This window comes from Mustelus asterias, unplaced genomic scaffold (genome assembly GCF_964213995.1).
Source record: "Mustelus asterias unplaced genomic scaffold, sMusAst1.hap1.1 HAP1_SCAFFOLD_382, whole genome shotgun sequence".
Lineage (NCBI taxonomy): Eukaryota > Metazoa > Chordata > Chondrichthyes > Carcharhiniformes > Triakidae > Mustelus > Mustelus asterias.
Genome location: NW_027590338.1, coordinates 133,121 through 161,086, shown reverse-complemented (window position 1 = coordinate 161,086; position 27,966 = coordinate 133,121). Strand labels below are relative to the sequence as shown.

The 27,966-nt window shown below is 46.1% G+C and overlaps 3 protein-coding genes across 3 annotated transcripts in view; 1 reads left to right on the top strand and 2 right to left on the bottom strand.

The window, feature by feature from the left end:
- The window catches only part of LOC144486533 (uncharacterized), a 41,828-nt gene that overhangs the window by 7,470 nt on the left and 6,392 nt on the right, over nt 1-27,966 (bottom strand). The window lies entirely within an intron of this gene.
- Nucleotides 50-25,979, top strand: LOC144486521 (uncharacterized). The gene is made up of 3 exons (XM_078204565.1): nt 50-990; nt 9,944-10,592; nt 25,414-25,979. The coding sequence occupies exons 1-3, from the start codon at nt 92-94 to the stop codon at nt 25,921-25,923; spliced, it is 2,058 nt and encodes a 685-aa protein (XP_078060691.1). The 5' UTR covers nt 50-91; the 3' UTR covers nt 25,924-25,979.
- Nucleotides 19,860-21,625, bottom strand: LOC144486526 (uncharacterized). The gene is made up of 2 exons (XM_078204573.1): nt 21,496-21,625; nt 19,860-21,188 (listed from the first exon to the last, which is right to left on the bottom strand). The coding sequence occupies exon 2, from the start codon at nt 20,974-20,976 to the stop codon at nt 20,650-20,652; it is 327 nt and encodes a 108-aa protein (XP_078060699.1). The 5' UTR covers nt 20,977-21,188; nt 21,496-21,625; the 3' UTR covers nt 19,860-20,649.

The window sequence follows — 27,966 nt, the reverse complement described above, 5'->3', positions numbered from 1 at the left end:
TTTGGAGTTTGGAAACTGAAACCAAACATCATATCAGAATCTGATGGAGGCGGCCAATTTATTGTAACCTGAATATCATTGCATTTTGAACATGGAAGAAAAATGCACCATTCACAGTGGAGAGAAACCATACATGTGTTCTGTGTGTGGACAAGACTTCAACTTATCATCTGGTCTTTCAGAACATAATTGCAGTCATAACAGAGATTTAGCATGTGGGGACTGTGGGAAAGGATTCGATTTCTCATCCCAACTGGAGATTCATCGGTGCAGTCACACTGGAGAGAAGCCATTCACCTGCTCCGAGTGTGGGAAGGGATTCAATAGGCCATCCCACCTAGCAAGACATCAGCAAATTCACACTGGGGAGAAACCATTCACGTGCTCTGAGTGTGGGAAGGGATTCAATAGACCCTCCCACCTGGCAATGCACCAGCGAGTTCACACTGGGGAGAAACCGTTTACCTGCTCCCAGTGTGGGAAGGGATTTGCTGACTCATCCAATCTGCTGAGACACGAGCGAGTTCACACTGGGGAGAGGCCGTTCACCTGCTCCAGATGTGGGAAGGGATTCACTAACCAATCTTATCTGCTGACACACCAGCGAGTTCACACTGGGGAGAGGCCTTTCATCTGTTCCCAGTGTGGGAAAGGATTCGCTCAGTTATCCACTCTGCTGTTACACCAGCGGGTTCACACTGGGGAGAGACCATTCACCTGCTCTCAGTGTGGGAAGGGATTCACTCGCTCAACCAAACTGCTGATACACCAGCGAGATCACACTGGGGAGAGGCCGTACACTTGCTCTGTGTGTGGGAAGGGATTCACTCAGTCATCCAACCTGCTGATACACCAACGAGTTCACACTGGGGAGAAGCCATTCACCTGCTCCCATTGTGGGAAGGGATTCAATAGGCCATCCCACCTAGCAATGCACCAGCGAATTCACTCTGGGGAGAAACCGTTCACCTGCTCCCAGTGTGGGAAGGGGTTTGCTGACTCTGCCAATTTACTGAGACACGAGCAACTTCACACTGGGGAGAGACCGTTCACTTGCTCCCGGTGTGGGAACGGATTCATTAACCAATCTTACCTGCTGATACACCAGCGAATTCACACTGGGGAGAGACCATTCACCTGCTCTGTGTGGGAAGGGATTCACTCAGTCATCCCATCTGCTGACACACCAGCGTATTCACACTGAGGAGAGACCTTTCATCTGCTCCCAGTGTGGGAAGGGATTCAGTATGCCATCCCACCTAGCAAGGCACCAGCGAATTCACACTAGGGAGAAGCCGTCACCTGCTCCCAGTGTGGAAAGGGATTTGTCACCTCAGCCAATCTGCTGAGACACCAGCGAATTCACAAGGAACTATTGTGGTTGGAATTTTCCTGTTAATATTCAGATTGAATCATGTTCATTTCGGCCTGTTTCTGCTGAATTGAAAAAAAACTCCAGCTCTGTTATAGATGTTAATATAATTGGTCTTATAAAGGGAGGATCTGGGGTCAGGAATCTCACACAAAACATCAAATCAGCATTGGATGGAGCTGCACAATTTATAGTAAATTGAAAAGCAGGGAGCTTTGAACACGGAAGGAAACAGCACCATTCACAACTACAGTCACATTCGGGAGAAACCGTGGAAATCTAGAGACTGTGAGGAGACATTTCAGTTACCCGTTTGACCTTTTTATCATTTCCTAATGCAGTGCATTTCTTATTTACTAGATTAGGATCATAATAAATGTAGCTACGCTGTATCTTTCAATCAGAGTCATCACGGCACTGAAGGAATACATTCGTTTTCTCAAACCCATTTGATTCTCTGTGGACCAGTAACACAGGCTATAAAAACATCACACTATTCACAGCTGGGAGAAACTGTACACGTGTTGTGTGTGTGTGGGTGGAAAAGGATGAGTGGTGTCCCAAGGGTAAGGTGTTGGATTGGGGGAAGGCTAACTTTAGTGGGATTAGGCAGAAATTGGCAGCTCTTGATTGGGAGAGGCTGTTTGAGGGTAAATCCACATCTGGCATGTGGGAGTCTTTTAAGGAACAGTTGTTAGGGCTACAGGACAGGCATGTGCCTGTAAAAAAGAAGGATAGGAAGGGTAGGATTCGAGAACCGTGGATAACCAGGGAAATTGAGGGACTGGTCAAAAAGAAAAGAGAGGCGTATGTTAGGTCCAGGCAGCTAAAAACGGAGGGAGCTCTGGAGGAGTACAATGAAAGTAGGAAAGAACTCAAACGGGGAATTAGAAGGGCAAAAAGGGGTCACGAAATGTTCTTGGCAGACAGGATTAAGGAGAATCCCAAGGCATTTTATTCATACGTTAGGAACAAAAGGGTTGTCAGGGAAAAAAATCAGACCTCTCAGGGACAAAAGTGGGGAATTATGCTTGGAGCCCAAAGAAGTAGGGGAGATCCGAAATGAATACTTTGCATCGGTATTCACAAAGGAGAGGGATGTGTTGACTGGGAGTGTCTTGGAGGGGAGTGCTGAACCGTTGGAGAAAATCTCCATTACAAGGGAGGAAGTGTTAGGTTTGTTAGAGAATATAAAGACTGACAAATCCCCAGGGCCTGATGGAATCTATCCCAGGCTGCTCAGGGAGACGAGAGATGAAATCGCTGGGCCTCTGACGCAAATCTTTGTCTCGTCACTGGACACAGGTGACGTCCCAGAGGAGTGGAGGATAGCTAATGTGGTCCCGTTATTTAAGAAGGGTAGGAAGGATAACCTGGGTAATTATAGGCCGGTGAGCTTGACGTCCCTGGTGGGGAAGTTGTCGGAGAAGATTCTTAGAGATAGGATGTATGCGCATTTAGAAAGGAATAAACTCATTAACGATAGTCAGCATGGTTTTGTGAGAGGGAGGTCATGCCTCACTAACCTGGTGGAGTTATTTGAAGAAGTGACCAGAATGGTTGACGAGGGAAGGGCCGTGGATGTCGTCTATATGGACTTTAGTAAAGCGTTTGACAAAGTCCCTCATGGTAGGCTGGTGAAAAAGGTTGGATCTCATGGCATAAATGGGGAGGTGGCTAGATGGGTGGAGAACTGGCTTGGTCACATAAACGATCTGGAAGAAGGTGTAACTGGGGTGATCAGTAAGTTTGCGGACGACACAAAATTGGCAGGACTTGCAGATAGTGAGGAGCATTGTCAGAAGCTACAGAAGGATATAGATAGGCTGGAAATTTGGGCAAAGAAATGGCAGATGGAGTTCAATCCTGATCAATGCGAAGTGTTGCATTTTGGTAGAAATAATGTAGGGAGGAGCTATACGATAAATGGCAGAACCGTAAAGGGTGTAGATACACAGAGGGACCTGGGTGTGCAAGTCCACAGATCCTTGAAGGTGACGTCACAGGTGGAGAAGGTGGTGAAAAAGGCATATGGCATGCTTGCCTTTATAGGACGGGGCATCGAGTATAAAAGTTGGGGTCTGATGTTGCAGATGTATAGAACGTTGGTTCGGCCGCATTTGGAATACTGCGTCCAGTTCTGGTCACCACACTACCAGAAGGGACATGGAGGCTTTGGAGAGAGTACAGAGGAGGTTTACCAGGATGTTGCCTGGTATGGAGGGGCTTAGTTATGAGGAGAGATTGGGTAAACTGGGGTTGTTCTCCCTGGAAAGACGGAGGATGAGGGGAGACTTAATAGAGGTGTATAAAATTTTGAAAGGCATAGATAGGGTGAACGGTGGGAAGCTTTTCCCCAGGTCGGTGGTGACGTTCACGAGGGGTCATAGGTTCAAGGTGAAGGGGGGGAGGTTTAACACGGATATCAGAAGGACATATTTTACACAGAGGGTGGTGGGGGCCTGGAATGCGCTGCCAGGCAAGGTGGTGGAGGTGGACACACTGGGAACGTTTAAGACTTATCTAGATAGCCATATGAATGGAGTGGGAATGGAGGGATACAAAAGAATGGTCTAGTTTGGACCAGGGAGCGGCATGGTCTTGGAGGGCCGAAGGGCCTGTTCCTGTGCTGTATTGTTCTTTGTCTCAGATTACTACAGCAGATATGCATTGTTCTGACTCGAGCAGCCGGGCTGTGGAATTAATTGGATAGATCTTCCAGAGAGCCTGCAGAGACATAATGGGCCAAATGGTTTCTACTTATGCTGTATCCTTCTCTAAAAGAGTGAATATTCAGTATCAGGGACAGAGAGAAGAACCAGTGACTGTGCGATTGAACCCAGCCAGAATCAGCACCATAAAGGGAGGAGTGAGGGGGAAACGGTAAAAAGCTTTGAAACCATTGCATGGTCCTGCAGCAGAACTTTGAGAAATAGAGCACAGCATATCACCAATTCTCAATATTTCATTAATTTACCTCAAATGCTAACAATGTTATTTTGAACTAACTATATGAAGTTTCAATGGCGGTTATTGCCCAGCATTCGCTGCGGGTGTGAAAGTGCCCTATTCACGCCACAGGAGCCCAGTACGCAGGCGCAGCGCTGTATCTGGGGCATGCGCAGTGTCACTTTGCTCGGAGCCCCGCGAGTCCGCGAGACGCTTGTTTCAAGGGGTGAGAATCAGTGGGGCGGAGGGAGGAATGGAACGGGAGCCGGGGTGGGGAGGGAGCAGAGGCTTCATAAACATCTGCTGTAGGGCGCCAGGCCTGAATAAGAGCCTTCCGGTCCCGGGTTTGCAGCTCCGGGGATTTTATCCGGGATCAGGCCCGGTGCCGCGGCCGCCATCTTTGTTTAGCGGGGAGCAGAGCGCATGCGCGGTCAGTGGGCGGAGCTTTAGGATTTGGGTGACCAGGAGAGACAATGTTTGAGTCATTGACTGACAGGCCGGGTTCATGGATGCTGCCTTTCACCTTCTCAGTTTGGAGCGGCGGCTCGCCGTCTTTTATACACTTTAATCATACAGACATTAGCGGTTACTTCGTCATTAGCTTTGGGTGGTTACCTGTACTTAGCCAATTGGGCTCCCCTCGCAATAATTGACCTCCAATCACATTCCTTCAAAAACAACCGTTAACAAAAGCCCACAAGTTTCGGTTCCGCTTTATCTTAAGCTAAGCTGACCATCTGGACCTCGCGGTCTGGTTTTTTTTGTCTGTTCCGTATTTTTTATACAATAACAAGCTGTAGCTCAAAGGTTAGTTCGTTATTTAGTCAGCAACAGAATGATCTTTGTTAACCACAGGATAAGTGCTGGGTGCAGCCGGTCCTGTAGTCACGTACGCATTAACTTTCAAAGGTCACAGTCTTAATTTCACTCCAACAATCACATCTCATTTATCTAAAATCCAATGAGCACAGATGCACCCTGCCTAACCTTTCCTCATAAAACAGACCCCTTCATGCCCGAAATCAGCTCATGAACCTTGTCTGAATAGCTTCCAATGTAAGTATATTCCATCTTAAGTAATCTTATGCTAGAAAACAGGAGGGGAGAATGTTATGGATTTATATTCAGGGCGGACAAATGACTGTTGGGGGGTGACACAGTGGTTAGCACTTCTGTCTCATAGCGCCAGAGACCCGGTTCAATTCCAGCCTCGGGTGATTGTCTGTATGGAGTTTGCACATTCTCCCTCTGTCTGTGTGGGTTTCCTCTGGGTGCTCTGGTTTCCTCCCACACTCCAAAGAGTGGGTTGATCGACCATGCTAAATTGTCCCTTTGTGTCCCAAGATGAGGGGGAAGGAAAGGATTAGTGATGTACGTACATCAGGTTTCAGGTATAGGGCCTGAGTAAAGGTGATCTGTTAGAAACTTGGTGCAGACTCGATGGGCTAAAAGGCCTCCTTCTGCACTGCAGAGATTCTGTGATTTTTGGAATCTCCTTTTACAGATGGTTAGAAGAAGAGGATTTTTACAGCAATCTCAAACCCCCAAAAATGTGTATTTCTTAATTTCAAGCCACAATTGACACATGACTCTTGTAATCTCTTTTTGCAGGAAGTTAGAATATTTGAACATTGCAATTTTTCTCTGATTCCAGTGCTTCTGACATCTTTCCAGCCGCAGGTTTTAAATTAGAAAACAGTGAAATTGTTTCAGAGGTGAGTATTATTGAACATTTACCTATAATTTTGAATTTTCGTCCTGTGCTCTGTTATCTGTACTCTGGTTCCACGTCTCTGGGGCTGGTGTGACTCCGTTACTGTGGATCTGAATCCATGTCCATCCATTGCTTTGTTTCACCCCTGCCCTCCCTGATCACCTCTCTGTCATTGTCAGTTCAGAGAAGGATCTGCAGGCTGATACCTGGGATGAAGGTGTTGTTTTGGGAGGAAAGTTTGGGCCTGTACTGACTGGAGTTTAGAGGTGATCATAGTATTGACATCAGATTGTGAGGTAGTGATTAGTATGGATGAAGAGAGGATGTTTCCAATGTTGGGGATTCCAGAATTAGTCGGCAGATTGTCAAAATAAAGGGTCCCCCATTTCTGATGGTGAGGAGGAGAAATGTCTTCCCTCAGAGGGCCGTTAGTCTTTGCAATTCTCTTCCCCAGAGAGCAGTGGAGGCTGCATCATTAAATATACTCAAAATACAGAGAATTCTGATCGAAAAGGGAGTCAAGGGTGACAGGAAGAAAAGTGGAGTTAAGATCACAATCAGATCAGCCATGATCTTGATGGGGAGACGATGGCCTTGTGGTATTATTGCTGAACTATTAATTCAGAAACTCAGCGAATGTTCTGGGGACCCGGGTTTGAATCCTGCTATAGAATCATAGAATCCCTACAGTACAGAAGGAGGCCATTCAGCCCATCGAGTCTGCACCGACAACAATCCCACCCCATAGCAGCTGGTGGAATTTGAATTCAATTAAAAATATCTGGAATTAAGAAATTACTGATGACCATGAAACTCTTTCGATTGTCGGACAAACCTATCTGGTTCACTAATGTCCTTCAGGGAATGAAATCTGCCATCCTTAATTGGTCTGGCCTACATGTGACTCCAAAGCCACAACAACGTGGTTGACTCTCAACTGCCCTTCAAGAGCAACTAGGGATGGGTAATAAATGCTGGCCAGCCAGCAACATCCATGTCCCATGAATGAATAAAAAAAATTCACTTGAGCAGCTTGGTGGGCTGAATTTCTAACTATTTCTTATGATCTGTCAGGAACATGAAATGGTGAGTGTCGATCAGCATTAATTAGCACCTTCAGGAGAATTGGGTGGGTATATATTAAAGTTTAAAGTTTATTTATTAGTCACAAGTAAAGCTTATTTTAACACTGCAATTTCTCTTAAAGACATTGACATCCTTTGCTCCCTCAGCTTGACACATTTATTTGTTTGGTTAAAAAGTCCCTTTCCGAATGTTCACAATTAAAGGGCTGGTTTCCCCAGGAGATGGCTGACATTTAAAAGAAGAATAAATTAATATAGGACAGAGATATGCCTTGTGTTGTTATATTGTAGATTTGGTATATTATTTATGGTCCTGTAACAAAGTACATTTATTATTATTTCTCGTTTTGTATTGTAACACTGATGCTATGTTATATATTTCCACTCATCGAGTCATTACAGCGCAGAAGGAGTCCATTCAGTAACTCGAATCCATGCCGACTCTCTGTAGAACATTCCAATCAGTCCCATTCCCTTTCTATATTCCCGTTCCCCTGCAACTTTATTTCCTTCATGTGCCCATCTAATTTCTGAAATATATTAAAGGGGACAGTAAAGCAATATCGGACAAAGACGTGTCCGATGGTGTTTTTTTATTCATCCTTGGGACACGGGCATTGCCGGCTGGGCCAGCATTTATTGCCCATCCCTAATTGCCCTTGAACTGAGTGGCTCGCTGGGCCATTTCAGAAGCTGGTTGAGAGTCAACCACATTGCTGTGGCTCTGGAGTCACATGTAGGCCAGACTGGGTAAGGACGGCAGATTTCCTTCCCTAAAGCACATTCATGGACCAGATGTGTTTTTTGGTCAATCGACAATGGTTTCATGGTCATCAGTAGATTCTTAATTCCAGATTTTGTTTTTAAATTCAAATTCCGCCATCTGCCGTGGCAGGATTCGAACCTGGGTCCCCAGAACATCAGCTAAGTTTCTGGATTAATAGTCTAGCGATAATACCACGAGGCTATCAGCTCCCCTGTTGTTATATGGTACAGATTAGATATATTATTTATAGCTCTGTAATAAAATACACTTATTATATCTGGCTGTGTAATTTTGGACTGCAGCTATATTATATATTTCCAACAATCTCTTCCCTCAGAGAATTGTTAGTATCTAGATTTCTCTTCCATAGGGACCAGTGGAGGGATTGAATATATTCAAGGATGAGTTAGACAGTTTTTGAATGACAAGGGAGTCAATAATTATTGGGAACAGGCTGGAAAATGGAGAGAAAGCTTAAATGAGGAAGGATTTCTTCACTCAAGGATGTGGTGATGTTTTGGATTCTCTACCCCAGAGGACTATAGAGCCTCAGTCATCAAGAATTTTCAAGAGAGGGATTGATAGGTTTCTAGATATTGAAGATATTGATGGATATGGGGGACAGTGTGGGGAAAATAATGCAGAGGTAGATCAACCAATAATCTCAATGAATGGTTGAGCAGACTCGATGGGCCGAATGCTGACTGCAGCTCCTATTTGTTCTGATTTCTGTGCTGGAGTGGAAGCAGTGAGCATGGATCTGTCCATCAGCCTCAATCAGCACCTTCAGGAGAATTGGGAGGGTGAATATTAGATACAGCAGAGTGAGAATGGAGGGAGAGTGTGTGGGATGGAGATTCACAGCTTTTGGGGAATGGGAGAGGAAAGAACGTTCATTAGAATCATCGAGTTCTTACATCTTATCAACCATCCCTGAGCTTTCACAATGAATCCCACTTCTGAGGACACCCTTATCTCTGACTTGTCCGTACTGCTGGCAGTCTCACAAAGCAGCTGCCTGTGTGCTGATACGGGAGGACCTGCTCGGCAAGTTTAATGCTCCATGACTGTGTCTTTAATGAATGCTCCATAGAAACTAGAAATGTAGATTTGAATTTCGATCGTATTCTGAATTGCGATGTTTTTTTTCTAAATTGACTTACAGGATATTAGACAAGGAGAAATCAGACAGAAATCTCCAACATCACATCGAGATCTGACAGAGTGACTCGATTTCTTGGGACCTGAATATCATCGGCCTTTGAACCTAGCAGGAGAAATGTTTGTTTGGCCTCTTGGCTTCAAAAGATTGTAAACATCACTGTGACTAGGAATGCACTGAGATACACACACCCGAGTGAGAGTGTTCCAGTGCACTGAGTGTGGAAAGAGCTTTAACCAGTTACACAGCCTGAAAATACATCACAGCATTCACAGCGGGGAGAGACTGTACCCACGTTCTGTGTGAGATTTAACTGATTGTTTAACCTGCAGAGTCACAAGGACACCCACACCATGGAGAAACCGTGCAAATGTGGGGACTGTGGGAAGAGATACAGAGCCCCATCTGAGCTGGAAATTCATCAACGCAGTCATACTGGGGAGAGACCATTCACCTGCTCTGTGTGTGGGAAGGGATTCATTCATTTAGGCAGCCTGCAGAAACACAAGGTCACTCATACCCAGGAGAGACCTTTTAAATGTTCTGACTGTGGGAGCAGATTCAAACGCTCTCAGGATCTCGTGTCCCACCAGCGCATTCACAGTGAGGAGAGACCGTTCAGCTGCTCTCACTGCTCAAAGAGGTTTAGAACATCATACCACCTGCGGAGACACCAGCGAGTTCACACTGGGGAAAGGCCGTTCCCCTGCTCTGTGTGTGGGAAGGGATTCACTCAGTCATCCACCCTGAAGACACACCGAGTCACTCACAGCAATGAGAGACCGTTTAAATGCTCTGACTGTGGGAGCGGATTCAAAAGCTCTCAGGATCTCGTGTCCCACCAGCGCATTCACACTGAGGAGAGACCGTTCAGCTGCTCTCACTGCACAAAGAGGTTTAGAACTTCATCCAACCTGCAGACACACGAGCGAGTTCACACTGGGGAGAGGCCATTCACCTGCTCTGTGTGTGGGAAGGGATTCACTCAATTATCCACCCTGCTGAAACACAAAATTACTCACATCCAGGAGAGACCCTTTAACTGCTCTGACTGTGGGGGAGGTTTCAAAAGCTCTGGAGAACTGGTATCCCACCAGCGCATTCACACTGAAGAGAGACCGTTCAGCTGCTCTCACTGCACAAAGAGATTTAGAACATCATACCACCTGCGGATACACCAGCGAGTTCACACTGGGGAAAGGCCATTCACCTGCTCGGTGTGTGGGAAGGGATTCATTCAGTCATTCCACCTGCGCACACACAATCTCACTCACACCAATGAGAGACCGTTTAAATGCTCTGACTGTGGGAGCGGATTCAGAAGCTCTCAGGATCTGGTGTCCCACCAGCGCATTCACACTGAGGACAGACCGTTCAGCTGCTCTCACTGCTCAAAGAGGTTTAAAACGTCATCCAACCTGCGGATACACCAGCGAGTTCACACCGGGGAGAGACCATTCACCTGCTCTGTGTGTGGGAAGGGATTCACTGCTTCATCCAGCTTGCTGAGACACAAAGCCACTCACTCCAAGGAGAGCCCCTTTAAATGCTCTGCCTGAGAGGCCGGCTTCAGAAGCTCTCAGGAACTGATGATCCCCGAGCACATTCACACCGGGGAGAGGCCGTTCAGCTGCTCTCGCTGTTCAAGGAGGTTTAGAATATCATCAACACTGCTGAAACACCAGTGAGTTCACACCGGGGAGAAACCATTCACCTGCTTGGTGTGTGCGAAAGGATTTACTCAGTTATCCAGCCTGCTCAGACACAACATCATCACACCCAGGAGAGACCCTTTAAATGTGGGCGTGGCTTCAAAAGCTCTCGGGAACTAATGTCCCACCAGTGAGTTCACACCAGGCAGAGGCTGGTCACCTGCTCTGACTGGGAAGGGATTCACTCAGTCAGCAAACTTGGTGAAACACCAGTGAGTTCACAAGTGATTACAGTTCTGGGATTATTCTTGTGAATCTTTCTTGACCCTTCTCCAGTGCCTCTATTTCCTTTTTCTAAATGGAGATCACAAATAGAACGTAGAACAGTACAGCACAGGAACAGAACCTTCAGCCCACCATGTTGTGTCGAACATGATGCCAAATTAAACTATTCCTTTCTGCCTGCCCTTGGTCCATATTCCTCTATTCCTTGCATATTCATGTGCTTATTTAAAACCCCCTTAAACACCCCTATCGTATCTGCCTCCACCACCATTCCTAGCAGCGCATCCCAGACACCTACCACTCTCTGTGTAAAAACACTTACCTCTCACATCTCCTTTGAACTTTCCCCGTCTCACCTTCAGTGCATGCTCCCTGGTATTAGACATATCAACTCTGAGGAAAAGATTCTACGTCTCTCATTTTATAGACTGCTATCAGGTCTCCCCTCACCCTCCACCGCTATCGAGAAAACACCCCTCGTTTGTCAGTCGCTCACACCCTCCAATCCAGGCAGCATCCTGGGAAACCTCTTCTGCACCCTCATCAAAACCTCTGCATCCTTTCTGTAATGTGGCGACCAGAATTGAACGCAATATTCTAAGCGCGGCCCAAACAAACTTTTATAAAGCTGCAACATGGCATGCTGACTCTTGTACTCAATAAAGGCAAGCATGCCATATGCCTTCTTTAGTGACTAAATATTTGTGTAGCTAATTTCAGGGAGCTCTGGACTTGAACCTCAAGATCCCTCTGTACATTAACTGTATACTTATCCTTAATATTTGATCTCCCAAAGTGCAGCACCACACACTTGCCCGGATTAAAATCCATCTGCCATTTCTCTGCTCATATCTGTAGCTGATCTACATCCCACTGTATCCTTTGACAACCTTCTACACTATCTACAACTCCATCTAGTTTTGTGTCGTCTGCAAGCTTACTAACCCACCCATCCACGTTTTCATCCAAGTCATTGATATATATCACAAATAGCGCAGGTCCCAGTACGGATCCCTGCAGAACACCACTAGTCACAGACCTCCAGTCAGAAAAACACCCTCCACCACTACTCTCTGACTTCTATGGGCAAGTCAATTCTGAATCCAAGTGGCCAAGTCACCGTGAATCCCATGCATCTTAATCTTCTGGATGAGCCGACCATGAGGGACCTTGTCGAAAGCCTCACTAAAATCCATGTACACAACATCCACTGCTCTATCCTCATCGATCACCTTCGTCACCTCCTCGATAAAATCAATCAAGTCAGTAAGATGTTGACGGTGCTCCCACTGCAGTCCTGTGATGAAAATATAGACTGGTTCAGTGAAATGTAGATAACAGGTAGAATTGATATCGAATGAGGACTTTATACTTTAGAATTGAATAAAGGGCTCATTGTTACTAACGGGGAAAGAAGAGTTAAAACCCTGACCCAGAACCCTTTTCACACACACGTGGACATCTCTGAATCTGACACACACCAAATGGAACGTTACACAAGGGGCTGGAATTCACTGGAATTTCTTAACAACCTTTCAATAGAAATGTCCTGGTACCGACTGTGACAAAGGACACAACAGACAGCAAGAACCAGGAGGAACCTTTAACACAGAGAATGTTAATAACCTTGTTCAGGACACCGGTGCCAGGCACAGGAGGATCCCAGGAAAAACGGAACATTCAATTTCTGTCTGTTTCACAATTCTAAATGACTGATTCTTTAACAAAGGAATGTTTAAAAACAGCATTGTGATATTCCAAGGTCAGTGTGTCTGGGAAAGGGGCACACTGATGTGTTTTTATTTTAAACAGGAGGATCCATTGAAAAGCAGCTCTGGACGATACGAGCACCTCCTGACCTACTTTCAATTCATTTCAAATCACCCATCACTTTCCGTGGAATATTCTTTATTCTTCCCTGGGATGTGGACACTGCTGGCAAAGCCCCAGCACACGGTGCTCAGCTCCTAATTGCCCCTGAACGGAGTGACTTGCTCAGCCATTTCAGAGGGGGAGTTAAGAGTCACCCACATCGCTGTGTGGGTCTGGATTCACACGTAGGCCAGACCGGGTAAGGATGGCAGATTTCCTTCCCTAATAGGGAGCATTAATAGGGTGAACTGGATGGGTTTTTACAACAATCAATGATAGTTTCATGGTCACCGTTACTGAGACTAACTTTATATAATTCCAGATTGATTCACTGAATTCAAATCCCACCAGCTGCCTGTCCCCAGATCCTTTGCTGGGTCTCTGCATTACTCGGCCAGCGACATTCCAACTATCCCACCACCTCCCCCTGAATGGAATATTCCACAGATCCTTAGTTAAATGGGATGGTGAAAAGAGAAAGGCTTTGACCTCTCACAGAAAGCAGGCAGTCTGCAGTTAGCCTGGAAGCCGTCAGCTGTGGATGCAGGAGCTGTGAACCAGCTGTGGGACCGGGAGCTGTGATCCAGCTGTGGGACCAGGAGCTGTGGACCAGCTGTGGGAGCAGGAGCTGTGAACCAGCTGTGGGAACAGGAGCTGTGAACCAGCTGTGGGAGCAGGAGCTGTGAACCAGCTGTGGGACCAGGAGCTGTGGGAGCAGGAGCTGTGAACCAGCTGTGGGACTGGAAGCCTGGAGGGCCATGAGGAACCAGTGCTGTTCCTAATGTTTAAATCCCTCAGCAAGAAGACAGTGAAGCTCAGGCTTTGACTGAGGAGTCCACAGTTTTGAGATCATAGAGGAAAGTTGAAGGGTTGTTGAGTGGGAAGCTAATGGAAGGACCTCATAAACGCTTGGAGAGTAGCTGGAACACTGAGGAGGATTAAAGTGAATTCTGGTGAGCTTCGTCGTACCTTCCATATGTTCACAGGAACAGAAGTGAATGAGCCTTCAAGATATTAAGTATCAGGGAAATTTTGGGTAGAAGTTAAAAAGTAGAACTGTGTTTATAACATAAATCTTTTTAACCGACAGTGTTAAGTTTGTAGTGTTGGTTTTTAATTTTCTTTTGTTTTATATATCCAATAAAGCATGTTTTTGTTTAAAGATTCTTGTGACATTATTCTTCCGTTAATCACTGGCTATTTGAATTTTTTTTTAAACATTAACGGCCCCAACCAGGATTATAACGATATTCACAGAAAATATTTCAAAACAAATCAAAGATGAAAAAATATAATTTCCCTCATTTTGTATGGCTTCGCCAGCTCTGCTTTCAGACCATTTATTTAGATTCAAAACACTGGTCTTAGACCCACATTTCTCCCCTTCAAACAGAATGTGAAATTCTATCCTATTGTAAGATCTGGGTTTGGCTCCAATCTCAATTGTAACAGTCAAGTCAGTTACCCATTGGAATAAGTTGTGAAAGGAATCTGCAGCTCCTGACTAGTTACAGACCATTCCAGGTACAAGAATGTTGTCACAGAATTTATTAATTGTAATAAGTATAAAATCACAATATTTGTTCCACTGGAGCAAGCTCAGAGGGAGTGATTGGAGGCAGCAGTGCTGGTGAGAGATTAATTGAATTGTTTATTTATTTAATTAGTCAGCTAGTGTGTGTTTTTTTTGGCCTTTACTTTTGCAGTAGTATGTTAAGTTTAAAGTGAAAATTGGAAGTGGGCTGCTAAGGAGTCTGGGAAGGGTTTTTTAAGCGTGTGAAGTATAAAAGGTAGGCTGCAGTATACAGCGGGCAGCGTCGGGAGCGGGCAGTGGAGTGAGTGGGAAGCAGAGTGTGAGCTATAAGGCTTTGGCTCACAGGGCTTGAGTGAGTGGGAAGCAGAGTGTGAGCTATAAGGCTTTGGCTCACAGGGCTTAGGCAGAAAGGGCGAGCAGGGGTGAGTTTAATTCTTTTTTGCACTTTCTACCTGGTACTGGCAAGGTAGCTGGAGGGGATGGGTGTGCAGGCAGTTCAATGTTCCTCTTGCACTATGTTTGAGGTGAGGGACGACGACAGTGTCCCTGCTGATTACATCTGTGGGAAGTGCACCCATCTGCAGCTCCTCCAAAACCGTGTTAGGGAACTGGAGCTGGAGTTGGATGAACTTAGGATCATCAGGGACACAGATTTGGCCATAGACAGAAGCTTTAGGAATACAGTTACTCCAAGGAATGAAAACAGATGGGTGATGGTGAGAGGGGCTGGGAGGAAGCAGTCCATGCAGGGATCCCCGGTGGCCGTTCCCCTTAGCAACAAGTATTCCGCTTTGGATACGGTTGAGGGGGATGACATACCAGTGGTGAGCCGCAGTGAGAGGATCTCAAGCACTGTGTCCGTCTCTGTGGCTCGGGAGGGTAAGGGGCAGAGCGGGAGTGCAATGGTTATTGGGGACTCGTTAGTTAGAGGGATAGATAGGAGGTTCTGTGGCAGCAAAAGAGACTCACGGATGGTATGTTGCCTACCGGATGCCAAGGTCCGTGACGTCTCAGACCGTGTTTTCCGGATTCTGAAGGGGGAGGGGAAACAGTCACAAGTCGTGGTGCACATTGGTACCAATGACATAGGTAAGAGAAGGGATGGGGATTTAAAGCAGGAATTTCTGGAGCTGGGCTGGAAGCTGAGAGCCAAGACAAAACATGTGGTCATCTCTGGTACATTGCCGGTGCCACGTGATAGCTAGTTGAGGAACAGGGAGAGAGTGCAGTTAAACATGTGGTTGCAGGGATGGTGTAGGAGGGAGGGTTTCAGATACGTGGATAATTGGAACACATTCTGGGGAAGGTGAGACCTGTACAAACAGGACGGGGTGCACCTGAACCAGAGGGGCACCAATTTCCTAGGAGGGAAATTTGTTACGGCTCTTCAGGGGGGTTTAAACTAATTTGTCAGGGGAGTGGGAAAAGGAGTTGTAGTCCAGAAGTCAGTGAGGGTGGTGAGGTATTGGGGAATTTTTCAGGGTCAAGGATGGGTAGCGGTAGACAGGAAGGTGGGTTGAAGTGTGTCTACTTCAATGCAAGGAGCATCCGGAACAAGGTAGATGACCTTGGGGCGTGGATTGGTACTTGGGACTACGATGTTGTGGCCATTACGGAGACGTGGGAAGAACAAGGACAGGAATGGTTGTTGGACGTTCCGGGGTATAGATGTTTCACTAAGTGTAGGGAAGCTGGTAAAAGAGGTGGAGGAGTGGCATTGTGAATCAAGGATAGTTTAACGGCGGCGGAAAGGCACTTCGAGGGGGATCTGCACACTGAGGTAATATGGGCTGAGGTTAGAAATAGGAAAGGAGCGGTCACGTTGTTAGGAGTTTACTATAGGCCCCCAAATAGTAATAGAGATGTGGAGGAAGAAATTGCTAATCAGATTATGGATAGGTGTGGAGGTCACAGGGTAGTTGTCATGGGGGACTTTAACTTTCCAAATATTGATTGGAACCTTTGTAGGTCAAATAGTTCGGATGGGGCAGTTTTTGTGCAGTGTGTGCAGGAGGGTTTCCTGACACAATATGTGGATAGGCCGACAAGAGGTGAGGCCACATTGGATTTGGTACTGGGAAATGAACCGGGCCAAGTGTTAGATTTGGTTGTGGGAGAGCACTTTGGAGATAGTGACCACAATTCGGTGTCTTTTGTTATTGCAATGGACAGGGATAGGGCCGTACGGCAGGGCAAGGTTTACAATTGGGGGAGAGGTAATTATGATGCGATTAGGCAAGAATTAGGGGGCATAAGTTGGGAACAGAAACTGTCAGAGAAAGGAACTAATGAAAAGTGGAACTTTTTCAAGGAACTAATACTGGATGCCCTTGATAGGTATGTCCCTGTCAGGCAGGGAGGAAATGGCCAAGTGAGGGAACCATGGTTCACAAAAAAGGTGGAATGTCTTGTGAAAAGGAAGAGGGAAGCTTATGTAGGGATGAGGAAGCAAGGTTCAGATGGCTCGATTGAGGGTTACAAGTTAGCAAGGAATGAGCTGAAAAAGGGGCTTAGGAGAGCTAGGAGGGGACACGAGAAGTCCTTGGCGGGTCGGATCAAGGAAAACCCCAAGGCTTTTTACTCTTATGTGAGGAATAAAAGAATGACCAGGGTGAGGTTAGGGCCGGTCAAGGACAGTAGTGGGAACTTGTGTATGGAGTCAGTGGAGATAGGCGAGGTGATGAATGAATACTTTTCTTCAGTGTTCACCAAGGAGAGGGGCCATGTTTTTGAGGAAGAGAAGGTGTTACAGGCTAATAGGCTGGAGGAAATAGATGTTCGGAGGGAGGATGTCCTGGCAGTTTTGAATAAACTGAAGGTCGATAAGTCCCCTGGGCCTGATGAAATGTATCCTAGGATTCTTTGGGAGGCAAGGGATGAGATTGCAGAGCCTTTGGCTTTGATCTTTGGGTCCTCGCTGTCCACGGGGATGGTGCCAGAGGACTGGAGAATGGCGAATGTTGTTCCTCTGTTTAAGAAAGGGAATAGAAATGACCCTGGTAATTATAGACCAGTTAGTCTTACTTCGGTGGTTGGTAAATTGATGGGAAAAGGTCCTTAGAGATGGGATTTACGACCATTTAGAAATAGGCGGATTAATCCGGGATAGTCAGCACGGATTCGTGAAGGGCAAGTCGTGCCTCACAAATTTGATTGAATTTTTTGAGGAGGTAACTAAGTGTGTTGATGAAGGTAGGGCAGTTGATGTCATATACATGGATTTTAGTAAGGCGTTTGATAAGGTCCCCCATGGTCGGCTTATGATGAAAGTGAGGAGGTGTGGGATAGAGGGAAAGTTGGCCGATTGGATAGGGAACTGGCTGTCTGATCGAAGACAGAGGGTGGTGGTCGATGGAAAATTTTCGGATTGGAGGCAGGTTGCTAGCGGAGTGCCGCAGGGATCAGTACTTGGTCCTCTGCTCTTTGTGATTTTTATTAATGACTTAGAGGAGGGGGCTGAAGGGTGGATCAGCAAATTTGCTGATGACACCAAGATTGGTGGAGTAGTGGATGAGGTGGAGGGCTGTTGTAGGCTGCAAAGAGACATAGATAGGATGCAAAGCTGGGCTGAAAAATGGCAAATGGAGTTTAACCCTGATAAATGTGAGGTGATTAATTTTGGTAGGACTAATTTAAATGTGGATTACAGGGTCAAAGGTAGGGTTCTGAAGACTGTGGAGGAACAGAGAGATCTTGGGGTTCATATCCACAGATCTCTAAAGGTTGGCAGTTACGTGGATAGAGCTGTGAAGAAGGCCTATAGTGTGTTAGCTTTTATTAACAGGGGGTTGGAGTTTAAGAGCCATGGGGTTATGCTGCAACTGTACAGGACCTTGGTGAGACCACATTTGGAATATTGTGTGCAGTTCTGGTCACCTCACTATAAGAAGGATGTGGAAGCGCTGGAAAGAGTGCAGAGGAGATTTACCAGGATGCTGCCTGGTTTGGAGGGTAGGTCTTATGAGGAAAGGTTGAGGGAGCTGGGGCAGTTCTCTCTGGAGCGGAGGAGGCTGAGGGGAGACTTAATAGAGGTTTATAAAATGATGAAGGGGATAGAGTGAACGTTCAAACACTATTTCCTCGGGTGGATGGAGCTATTACAAGCGGGCATAACTATAGGGTTCATGGTGGGAGATATAGGAAGGATATCAGAGGTAGGTTCTTTATGCAGAGAGTGGTTGGGGTGTGGAATGGACTTCCTGCAGTGATAGTGGAGTCAGACACTTTAGGAACATATAAGCGGATATTGGATAGCCACATGGAGCACACCAGGATGATAGGGAGTGGGATAGCTTGATCTTGGTTTCAGATAAAGCTTGGCACAACATCGTGGGCCAAAGGGCCTGTTCTGTGCTGTACTGTTCTATGTTCTGTGGTCTATTTAAACACAGTGGATCAGTCTGTTCACTCTGGAACACCAGCTCTCGGCTTCTGGTTGACTGTGGCTGTCGGCTGTTCTGTTGACCAAAGTCTATCTTACTTCATGTAGTGTTGTGTTGCGCACCGAGCTCCGGAAAATTGTCACTCATTAACCCTCGCTCACAACTATCTCTGTGCGGTATTCGCTCATTCAGCTTTGTCGCTCGTCTGCTGTGGTTCTGATTGGCCCAAGCAGCACATGATCAGCCCCTGATTGATAAAATGGTGCATGATCAATGTCTGATTGGTCCCTGAAGGATATTGGTCATCTTGCTGATGTCACTTCCCATTAACTCATAGAAATCATCGAATCCCGACAGTGCAGAAGGAGGCCATTCGGCCCATCGAGTCTGCATCGACCACCCCAGACCCTATCCCAGTAACCCCATGTATTTACCTTGCTAACCCCCACCCCCCCCCCCCCGACACTAAGGGCAATTTAGCACAGCCAATCAACCTAACCCACACATCTTTGGAGTGTGGGAGGAAATTGGAGCACCTGGAGGAAACCCACGCAGATACGGGGAGAATGTACAAACTCCACACACACAGTCACCTGAGATTGGAATTGAACCCGGGGTCCTGGTGTTGTGAGGCAGCAGTGCGAACCACTGTGCCACCGTGCTGCCCGGGTCACCTTCCTGATATCACTTCCCATTAACTCCTAACTGAGTTAATCCAGGATCTCAGTCACTTGCAGCAACATCCTTTTCCTTACTGCTTTTCCCTGCTGCTGTAGTAAGTTCAAAGCTTTTCCACTGAGATAACAAGGCAGCACAAGGTCATTTGTGTGTCTGCTTCCTTGTAATAAAAGGACGTGTGGTGTCACTTCCTGATGATTGATGTTCGTCAGGCTCATCGACCGAACTGCTACATCTGAGGTGGGATGTTTCATTTCTTAGTGACTGCCGACGCCTGAAGCAAGTTACTGAAAGACAAATAACTCTAAGTACAAGAGATACACAAACTTAAACTAATACAATTATTACAGAACATAGAAAATCTACACAGAAAGGTGACGGGTGTGCTAAAGCTCAGGAAGCAATATACACATTACAAAATACCATTTTTATTTTATTTTCATAAGAAATAAAAGTCACAGAAAATACATCACAACAACACCATTACAGAAACTGATAATCAAACCCACACTAATCTGTGTGTATGTTGAAGGAAAGTGACTATTTCTCTTTAAGTTAAAAAGCGAATACAATTTAAGAAATAGCATTTCTCCAGAATTGACATTCACAATTAAACTACAAGAAGCTTCACATGTATCCTCTAATCCTGCCATCAAATGTGGATCATTTCAATGGAAATGTGCTCTCCCAGGCTCAAAGAGCATCAGCCACTGGAAGCAAAGTTGTGGGACCGGCCAGTCCACGAGAAAGAAACCCTCCGACCCTCCCACTTCACCTACTGTCAGAATGAACATGGTTCGGGCCTGTATGTGATTAACCACAGCAATAACAGCAGAATCCAACCCTGTCATCATTTGTGAACTCGCTGGTGTCTCTGCAAGTTGCAGAACAATGTGAATCCCTTCCCACACATGGAGCAGGTGAACGGCCTCTCCCTGGTGTGAACTCGCTGGCGTTTCATCACGGTTGCTGAATGTTTGAATCCCCTTCCACACACAGAGCAGTTGAATGGCTTCTTCTCAGTGTGAACTCGCTGGTGTGTCAGCAGGTTTGATGAATCACTGAATCCTCTCCCACACTCAGAGCAGGTGAATGGCTTTTCCCCTATGTGGACCCGCTGGTGTGTCAGCAAGTGGGATGACCGAATGAATCCCTTTCCACAGTCAGAGCAATTGAACGGTCTGTCTCCAGTGTGAACTCACTGGTGTGTCAGTAGTGTGGATGAATTGCTGAAAACATTTCCACAAACAGGGCAGGTGAATGGTCTCTCCCCAGTGTGAACTCGCTGGTGTCTCCGCAGTGTGGGTAAATCGCTGAATCCCTTCCCACACTCCGAACAGGTGAACGGCCTCTCCCCAGTGTGAACTCGCTGGTGTGTAAGCAGAAGGGAGAATTGACTAAATCCCTTCCCATACTGAGAGCAGGTGAATGGTCTCTCCCCAGTGTGACTGCGTCGATGAGTTTCCAGCTTTGATGGGTAATTGAATCCCTTCCCACAGTCCCCACATTTCCACCGTTTCTCCATGGTGCAGGTGTCCTTGTGACTCTGCTGGTTTCACGATCTGCTGAAGCCTCGTGCACACACAGAACACAATTAATTTCTCTCCCTGATGTGAATGATGCAATGTTTTTTCAGACTGTGTTAAAGCTCTTTCCACAGTCCGTGCACTGGAACACGCTCACTCAGGTGTGTGTGTGTTTCAGTGCTTTTCCAGGCACACTGATATTGAAGATCTCCTGAAAAAGACAGAACAGACAAATATTTATCCTTCTAAATTGAAAGACTGATGATATTCAGGTTCCGATAAATAGAGTGAATTTGTGAGATCTTAGTGTGACATTTGGTTTGATATTTCTGCCTGCAAATCATCACCTTCAGATATCCTGTAAAAGGAGTTTACAAAATGCATCAGTGTCAGTACAGGATAGAAATTCAGAACAGACAATTCTAGTTTCTATGGAACATTCTTTCCTCTCTCATTCCTGTGAATCTCCATCCCACACACTCTCCCTCCATTCTCACTCTGCTGTATCTAATACTCACCCTCCCAATTCTCCTGAAGGTGCTGATTGAGGCTGATTGACAGATCCATGTTCACTGCTTCACTTTGACCAAGAGTCAGGATGGACGTGTGTGGCTGAAAGGACCCCTTTGCTGTAATGACTCCATAACTGGAAGTATATAACAGAGGTACAGAACAATATTACAAGAATATAAATAAGAATAAATTACTTCATTGCAGAACCATAAATAATTTATCTAATCTGTGACAAAAAAAATCACAAGATATATCTCTGTCCTATATTAATTTACTGTCCCCTTAAATGTCAGCCATCTCCTGGGGAAAGCAGCCCTTTAATTCTGAACATTAGGAAAGAGAACATCCTCTTAACCAAGCAAATCAATGTGTCAAGCTGAGGGAGCAAAGAACGTCAATGTCTTTAAGAGAGGGAGAGAGACCTGGGCCAACCTTTCCAGAGTCTGCACCCTCTCTGGATTCACTTCATAGAATCATACAATCCTATAGTGTAGAAGGAGGCCATTCGTCCCATCGAGTCTGCACCAACCACAATCCCACTCGGGCCCTATCCCCGTACCTCTGTGCATTTACCCTAACTTGTCCCCCTGGCACTAAGGGGCAATTTAACATGGCCAATCCACCCGACCCGCACATCTTTTGGACCGTGGGAGGAAACCGGAGCACCCGGGGGAAACCCACATGGGGAGAGAACATGCAAAGTCCACACAGACAGTGACTCAAAACAGGAATTGACCCAAGTCCCTGACGCTGTGAGGCAGCAGTGCTAACCACTGTGCCACCATGCCATCCTAAAGTCTACTACACCTAGTATTCCCAGGAGGTCTCCTATTCAAGTACTAAACAGGCCTGAGTCTGCTTAGCTTCCGAGGTCAGGCGTTTTCAGTCTGGTATTGCCGTTGGCATTGGCTGATTCTTTTCACTTCCTTGAGTCTGTCGAAAGCTCAATCTTCATTCAGACAGAGAGCAGCAGCAGCTTTGCTGTGCAGGAATGAGCAGCTGAACCAGAGTCCTTCCGGTCCTCCAGAGTTCCCATTGGTCAATCCCCTGCAGACAGACAATGAGGGGCGGAGCCCCTCGTGGGGGTGGGCGGGACTTTGCCCTCCAGCCGCGCTGAGCTGTTGTCCATTGGAAAAGGTTGGAAGACCCGGACAGACAATGGTCAGTGCGCCGGCTTTGTCCCGGGCCCCCCCCACACCCGCACATGCGCATTCCTCCTAAAAACCCACACATGCGCACTTTTGATTCACTGCCCCTCACCAGCTCTGGCCAATGGGAAGAGTTGGAGGACCGGAAGGATTCTGGTCCTCCAGCCAAGCAGAGCGCGGGCCTTGTGTGATTGAAGATTGAGCTTCAGGCAGATTCAAACTTCCTCCTGTTTCAATTAAGTGCAAGCAATTAAGAGTGTGAGACTGAAGATCTAAAGGTCCCTGGTTCAATCCCGGGTTTCGGCAGGGCCCCTTTGCTGGCTTTCTGTGCTATCTGCAAATTGGCACTGCATTCCTTTAAAGAGGCCAACATCTGTGAGTAAAACACTTTCTTTTCTCCCCCTTTCCATTTCTTTTCTCATTCTGGGGGAAATTGGGGACTTGCAGCAACTGAAGGGAAAGGAAGTGAATCCAGGGAGGTTGCAGACTCTGGAAAGGTTGGCCCAGGTCTCTCTCTCTCTCTTAAAGACATTGATATAGAAACATAGAAGATAGGAGCAGGAGGAGGCCATTTGGCCCTTCGAGCCTGCTCCGCCATTCATTACAATCATGGCTAATCATCCAACTCAATAGCCTAATCCTGCTTTTTCCCCATAACCTGTGATCCCATTCGCCCCAAGTGCTTTATCCAGCCGCCTCTTGAATACATTCAATGTTTTGGCATCAACCACTTCCTGTGGTAATAAATTCCACAGGGTCACTATTCTTTGGGTGAAGAAATGTCTCCTCAAATCCGTCCTAAATGGTCTGCCCTGAATCCTCAGACTGTGACCCCCGGTTCTGGACTCCATCGGGAACATCCTCCCTGCATCTATCCTGTCTCGACCCTTAGAATTTTATAAGTCTCTTTGAGACTCCCCCCTCATTCATCTGAACTCCAATGAAAACAATTCTAACCCAGTCAGTCTCTCCTCATACATCAGTCCCGCGATTCCCTGAATCAGCCTGGTGAACATCCTTTGCTCCCTCAGCTTGACACATTTATTTGTCTGTCTAAAAGGATGGTCTTTTTCCTAATGTTCACATTAAAGGGCAGCTTTCCCCAGGAGATGGCTGACATTTAAGGGGACAGTAAATTAATATAGGACAGAGATATGTCTAGTGTTATTATAAGGTACCCAGATTAGATATATTATTTATGTTTCTGTAGTAAAATACATTTATTATTATTTCTTGCATTATAATATAATGCTGCAGCGATGTTATACATTTCCAGTCATAAAGTCATTACAGCACAGAAGGAATCCATTCGGTAACTCAAGTCCATGCTGACTCTCTGTATAACATTCCAGTCCCATTCCCACTCTATATCCCCATTCTCCTGAAAGTTTATTTCCTTCAAGTGCCCATCCACTTTCATTTTTAAATAGAATCCATAGATATGGATGGAGAGTTACAACATTTTGGGAATGAAATAGGAAATAACATTCCATAGAAACTAGAATTGTCTGCTCTGAATTTCTATCCTATACTGACTGTGATGACTTTTGCAAACTCATTTCACAGGATTTTGAACGAGGAATCACAGGCAGAAATCTCAACTGTCACATCTAGAAAGAGTCATATTCCTTGGGATCTGAATATCTTGTAATATGGAACTGTAGCTACGTTATATATTTCCAGACATCTCTTCCCTCAGAGGGTTGTTAGTCTTTTGGATTTCTCTTCCACAGGGACCAGTGGAGGCTGAGGATCATTGAATATATTCCAGTTAGACAGATCTTTGACTGACAAGGGTGTCAAGGGTTATGGGGAACAGAGAAGAAGATGGAGCAAAAGCTAAGATGTGGGGGGATTTCTTCACTCAAGGATGTGGTGAAGCTTTGGAATTCTCAACCCCTGAGGACAGTGAAGCCTCAGTCATCAACTATTTTCGAGAGAGAGATTGATTGGTTTCTAGATATTGAGGATATCAAGGGATATGGGTTTAGTGTGGGGAGAATGATGCTGAGGTAGATGAACGAATTATCTCATTGAATAGTTTAAAAGGCTCGATGGACCAAATGGCCGACTGCAGCTCCTATTTGTTATGGTCTCTGTGTCCAGGACAGGAAGCAGTGAGCATGGATCTGTCAATCAGCCTCAATCAGCACCTTCAGGAGAATTGGGAGGGTGAATATTAGATACAGCAGAGTGAGAATGGAGGGAGAGTGTGTGGGATGGAGATTTACAGCTTTTTGGGACTGAAATAGGAAAGAATGTTCCATAGAAACTAGAATTGTCTGTTCTGAATTTCTATCCTGTACTGACACTGATGACTTTTGTAAACTCGTTTTACAGGATATTGAAAGAGGAATCACAGGCTGAAATCTCAAACGTCACATCTAGATCTGACAGAGTCATATTCCTTGGGAGCTGAATATCATCGGACTTTGAATCTAGAAGAAGAAATGATTATCCGGTCTGTTGATTTGAAAAGATTTCAAATGTCAGTGTGACTGGAAAAGCAGCGACACACTGCCACACTCGAGTGAGAGTGTTCCAGTGCACTGACTAAAGAGCTTTAACCAGTTACACAGCCTGAATAAATATCACACCATTCACAGCAGGGAGAGACGGTACCCGTGTTGTGTGTGTGGACAAGGCTTCAACTGATTGGTCACCCAAGGGAGAGGCAAGGACACCTGCACCATGGAGAAACCATGGAAATGTGCGGACTGTGAGAAGAGATACAGATCCCCATCTCTGCTGGAAGCTCATCGGCGCAGCCACACTGGGAAGAGACCATTCACCTGCTCTCAGTGTGGGAAGGGATTCACCTACTCATCCGGCCTGCAGAAACACCAGCGAGTTCACACTGGGCAGAGGCCGTTCATCTGCTCTCAGTGTGGGAAGGGATTCACTCAGTCATCCAGCCTGCAGAGACACCAGCGAGTTCACACTGGGGAGAGGCCATTCACGTGTTCTCAGTGTGGGGAGGGATTCAGTCGATCTTCCGACCTGCCGGTCCATGAGCGCATTCATACTGGGGAGAGGCCGTTCACCTGCTCTCAGTGTGGGAAGAGATTCACTCAGTCTTCCAACCTGCGGAAACACCAGCGAGTTCACACCGGGGAGAGGCCGTTCACCTGCTCTCAGTGTGGGAAGAGATTCACTCAGTCTTCCAACCTGCGGAAACACCAACGAGTTCACACCGGGGAGAGACCATTCAACTGCTCTCAATGTGGGAAGGGATTCTGTGATTCATCCAACCTGCTGACACACCAGCGAATTCACATTGGGTAGAGGCCATTCACCTGCTCTGTGTGTGAGAAGAGATTCAGTCTTTTATCCCACCTGCTGAGACACCAACAAGTTCACGAGTGATTCCAGGGGTTTGATTCTGCTGTTGTTGTTTCTGCTCTCAATTACATCCAGGACTGCATTTTGTTCATTCTCACAGTTGGTCAATGGGGAGGGTCGGAGGGTTTCTTTCTGCTGGACTGGCCGGTCTCACAACTTTACTTCCAGTGGACTGATGCTCTTTGAGTCTTGTTGCGAATACCTGGTTTTAAATTTCACAAGGATCACAGAGTGACAGGGTGTGAGGAAGTTCAGAGATATTTCGTCACTATTTCTGTTTGAAACTCCCCCAGATGCCCATCCAATTTCCTTTGTAATTGTTTATTGTCTCCACTTCCTCCACCCTCGAAGGCAGCGAGTTCCAGGTCATTACCATTCACTGCATCAAAATATTCTTCCTCACATCCCCCCCTGCATCTCTGAACCAAAACCTTAAATCTGCGTCCCCCTCATCCTTGTCCCGTCAGCTAATGGGAACAGCTTTTCTTTGTCCACCTTATCTAAACCTGTCAGAATCTTTTCCACATCTATCAAATCTCCCCTCAACCTCCTTTGCTCCAAGAGGAACAACCCCAGCCTGACATTAACAATAAAGAACAAACTAACAGAATATGTTAGTACCTGAAATCAAATGGGAATGTTTAATTTCTGTTTTAAAGATATTGTGAATATATTGTCCTGGACAATAAAGGGATTTGAATAACTCACCTTGGATGTGGTTAATTGGAATATATCAATCTGGAACCCACCAACAGTTTCTGATATCCACCTACAGTCCAGTGAAAGTCTGGAATATGTAGCTGGAAATCCCTCCCTAACAGCACTGTGGGTGTACTTACACCTCAGGCATTGTAACAGTTCAGGAAGGCAGTGTTGGGGTTGACCATGGCCGAGGCAGCTACATACAGCCACATATTCTGTTATAATTGAAGGACTGCAGATTGAATGTGAGGCATTGTGGGACTGGACAATCTTGACCACATTCCTGTGACTGCTCAGTTTCTGCAATCACGGACCATTAAAGCTGCTTAGCAGGGCTCCAACAGAGGACCTGGTGAGAATATTTACTCAGAATGAGTTAGAATTAAACTGGGGCGGCACGGTAGCACAGTGGTTAGCACTGCTGCCTTACAGCGCCAGGGACCCGGGTTCGATTTCCAGCTTGGATCACTGTCTATGTGGAGTTTGCACATTCTCCCCGTGTCTGTGTAAGTTTCCTCTGGGTGCTCTGGTTTCCTCCCACAGTCCAAAGAAGTGCGGGTTAGGTAGATTGGCCATGCTAAATTGCCCCATCGTGTCAGGGGGACTAGCTAGGGTAAATGCATGAGGTTATGGGGATAGGGTCAGTGGGATTGTGGTTGGTGCAGACTTGATGGGCCGAATGGCCTCCTTCTGCACTGTAGAGATTCTATGAGATTATTGCAGGACCGGCTGGTGTTCAGCAGCTGAGAAACCTGGAATCTGTGAAAAAGGGGTCTGACTAATCAACAAATGGGGTAGGTAGCTGACTAAGAAGTTAAGAAGTGTTCTCAGGCATGTTTAAATTATTTTATCATGAATTTGTGATAAGAACTGTGAGGGACTTGTGACCTGATAGTCGGTGAAGTGACGGTATACTCCAAGTAGCACTGGACTGAAAAGCAGACCTCTGAGAGTAGATTCTAATGGTTATAATCCTACCCAAGCATGGCCAGTGACAAATCAGAGCTCAAGTGGGGACTGGACAGGTCTCTTACCTGCCATTTGGAAACTAAGAATGAGAAACTTATCGATTAAAATGATTCGAGAATAGAGCCAATCTTTCGAGTCTGGATAACACTTCGTAAGAGCTCTTATCAAGGGTCATCCAGACTCAAAACATTGGCTCTATCCTCTCTCCACAGATGCTGTCAGACCTGCTGAGATTTTCCAGCCTTTTCTGTTTTTGTTTCAGATTCCAGTATCCGCAGTATTTTACTTTTATGATAAAATGATTAGTTCTGATTG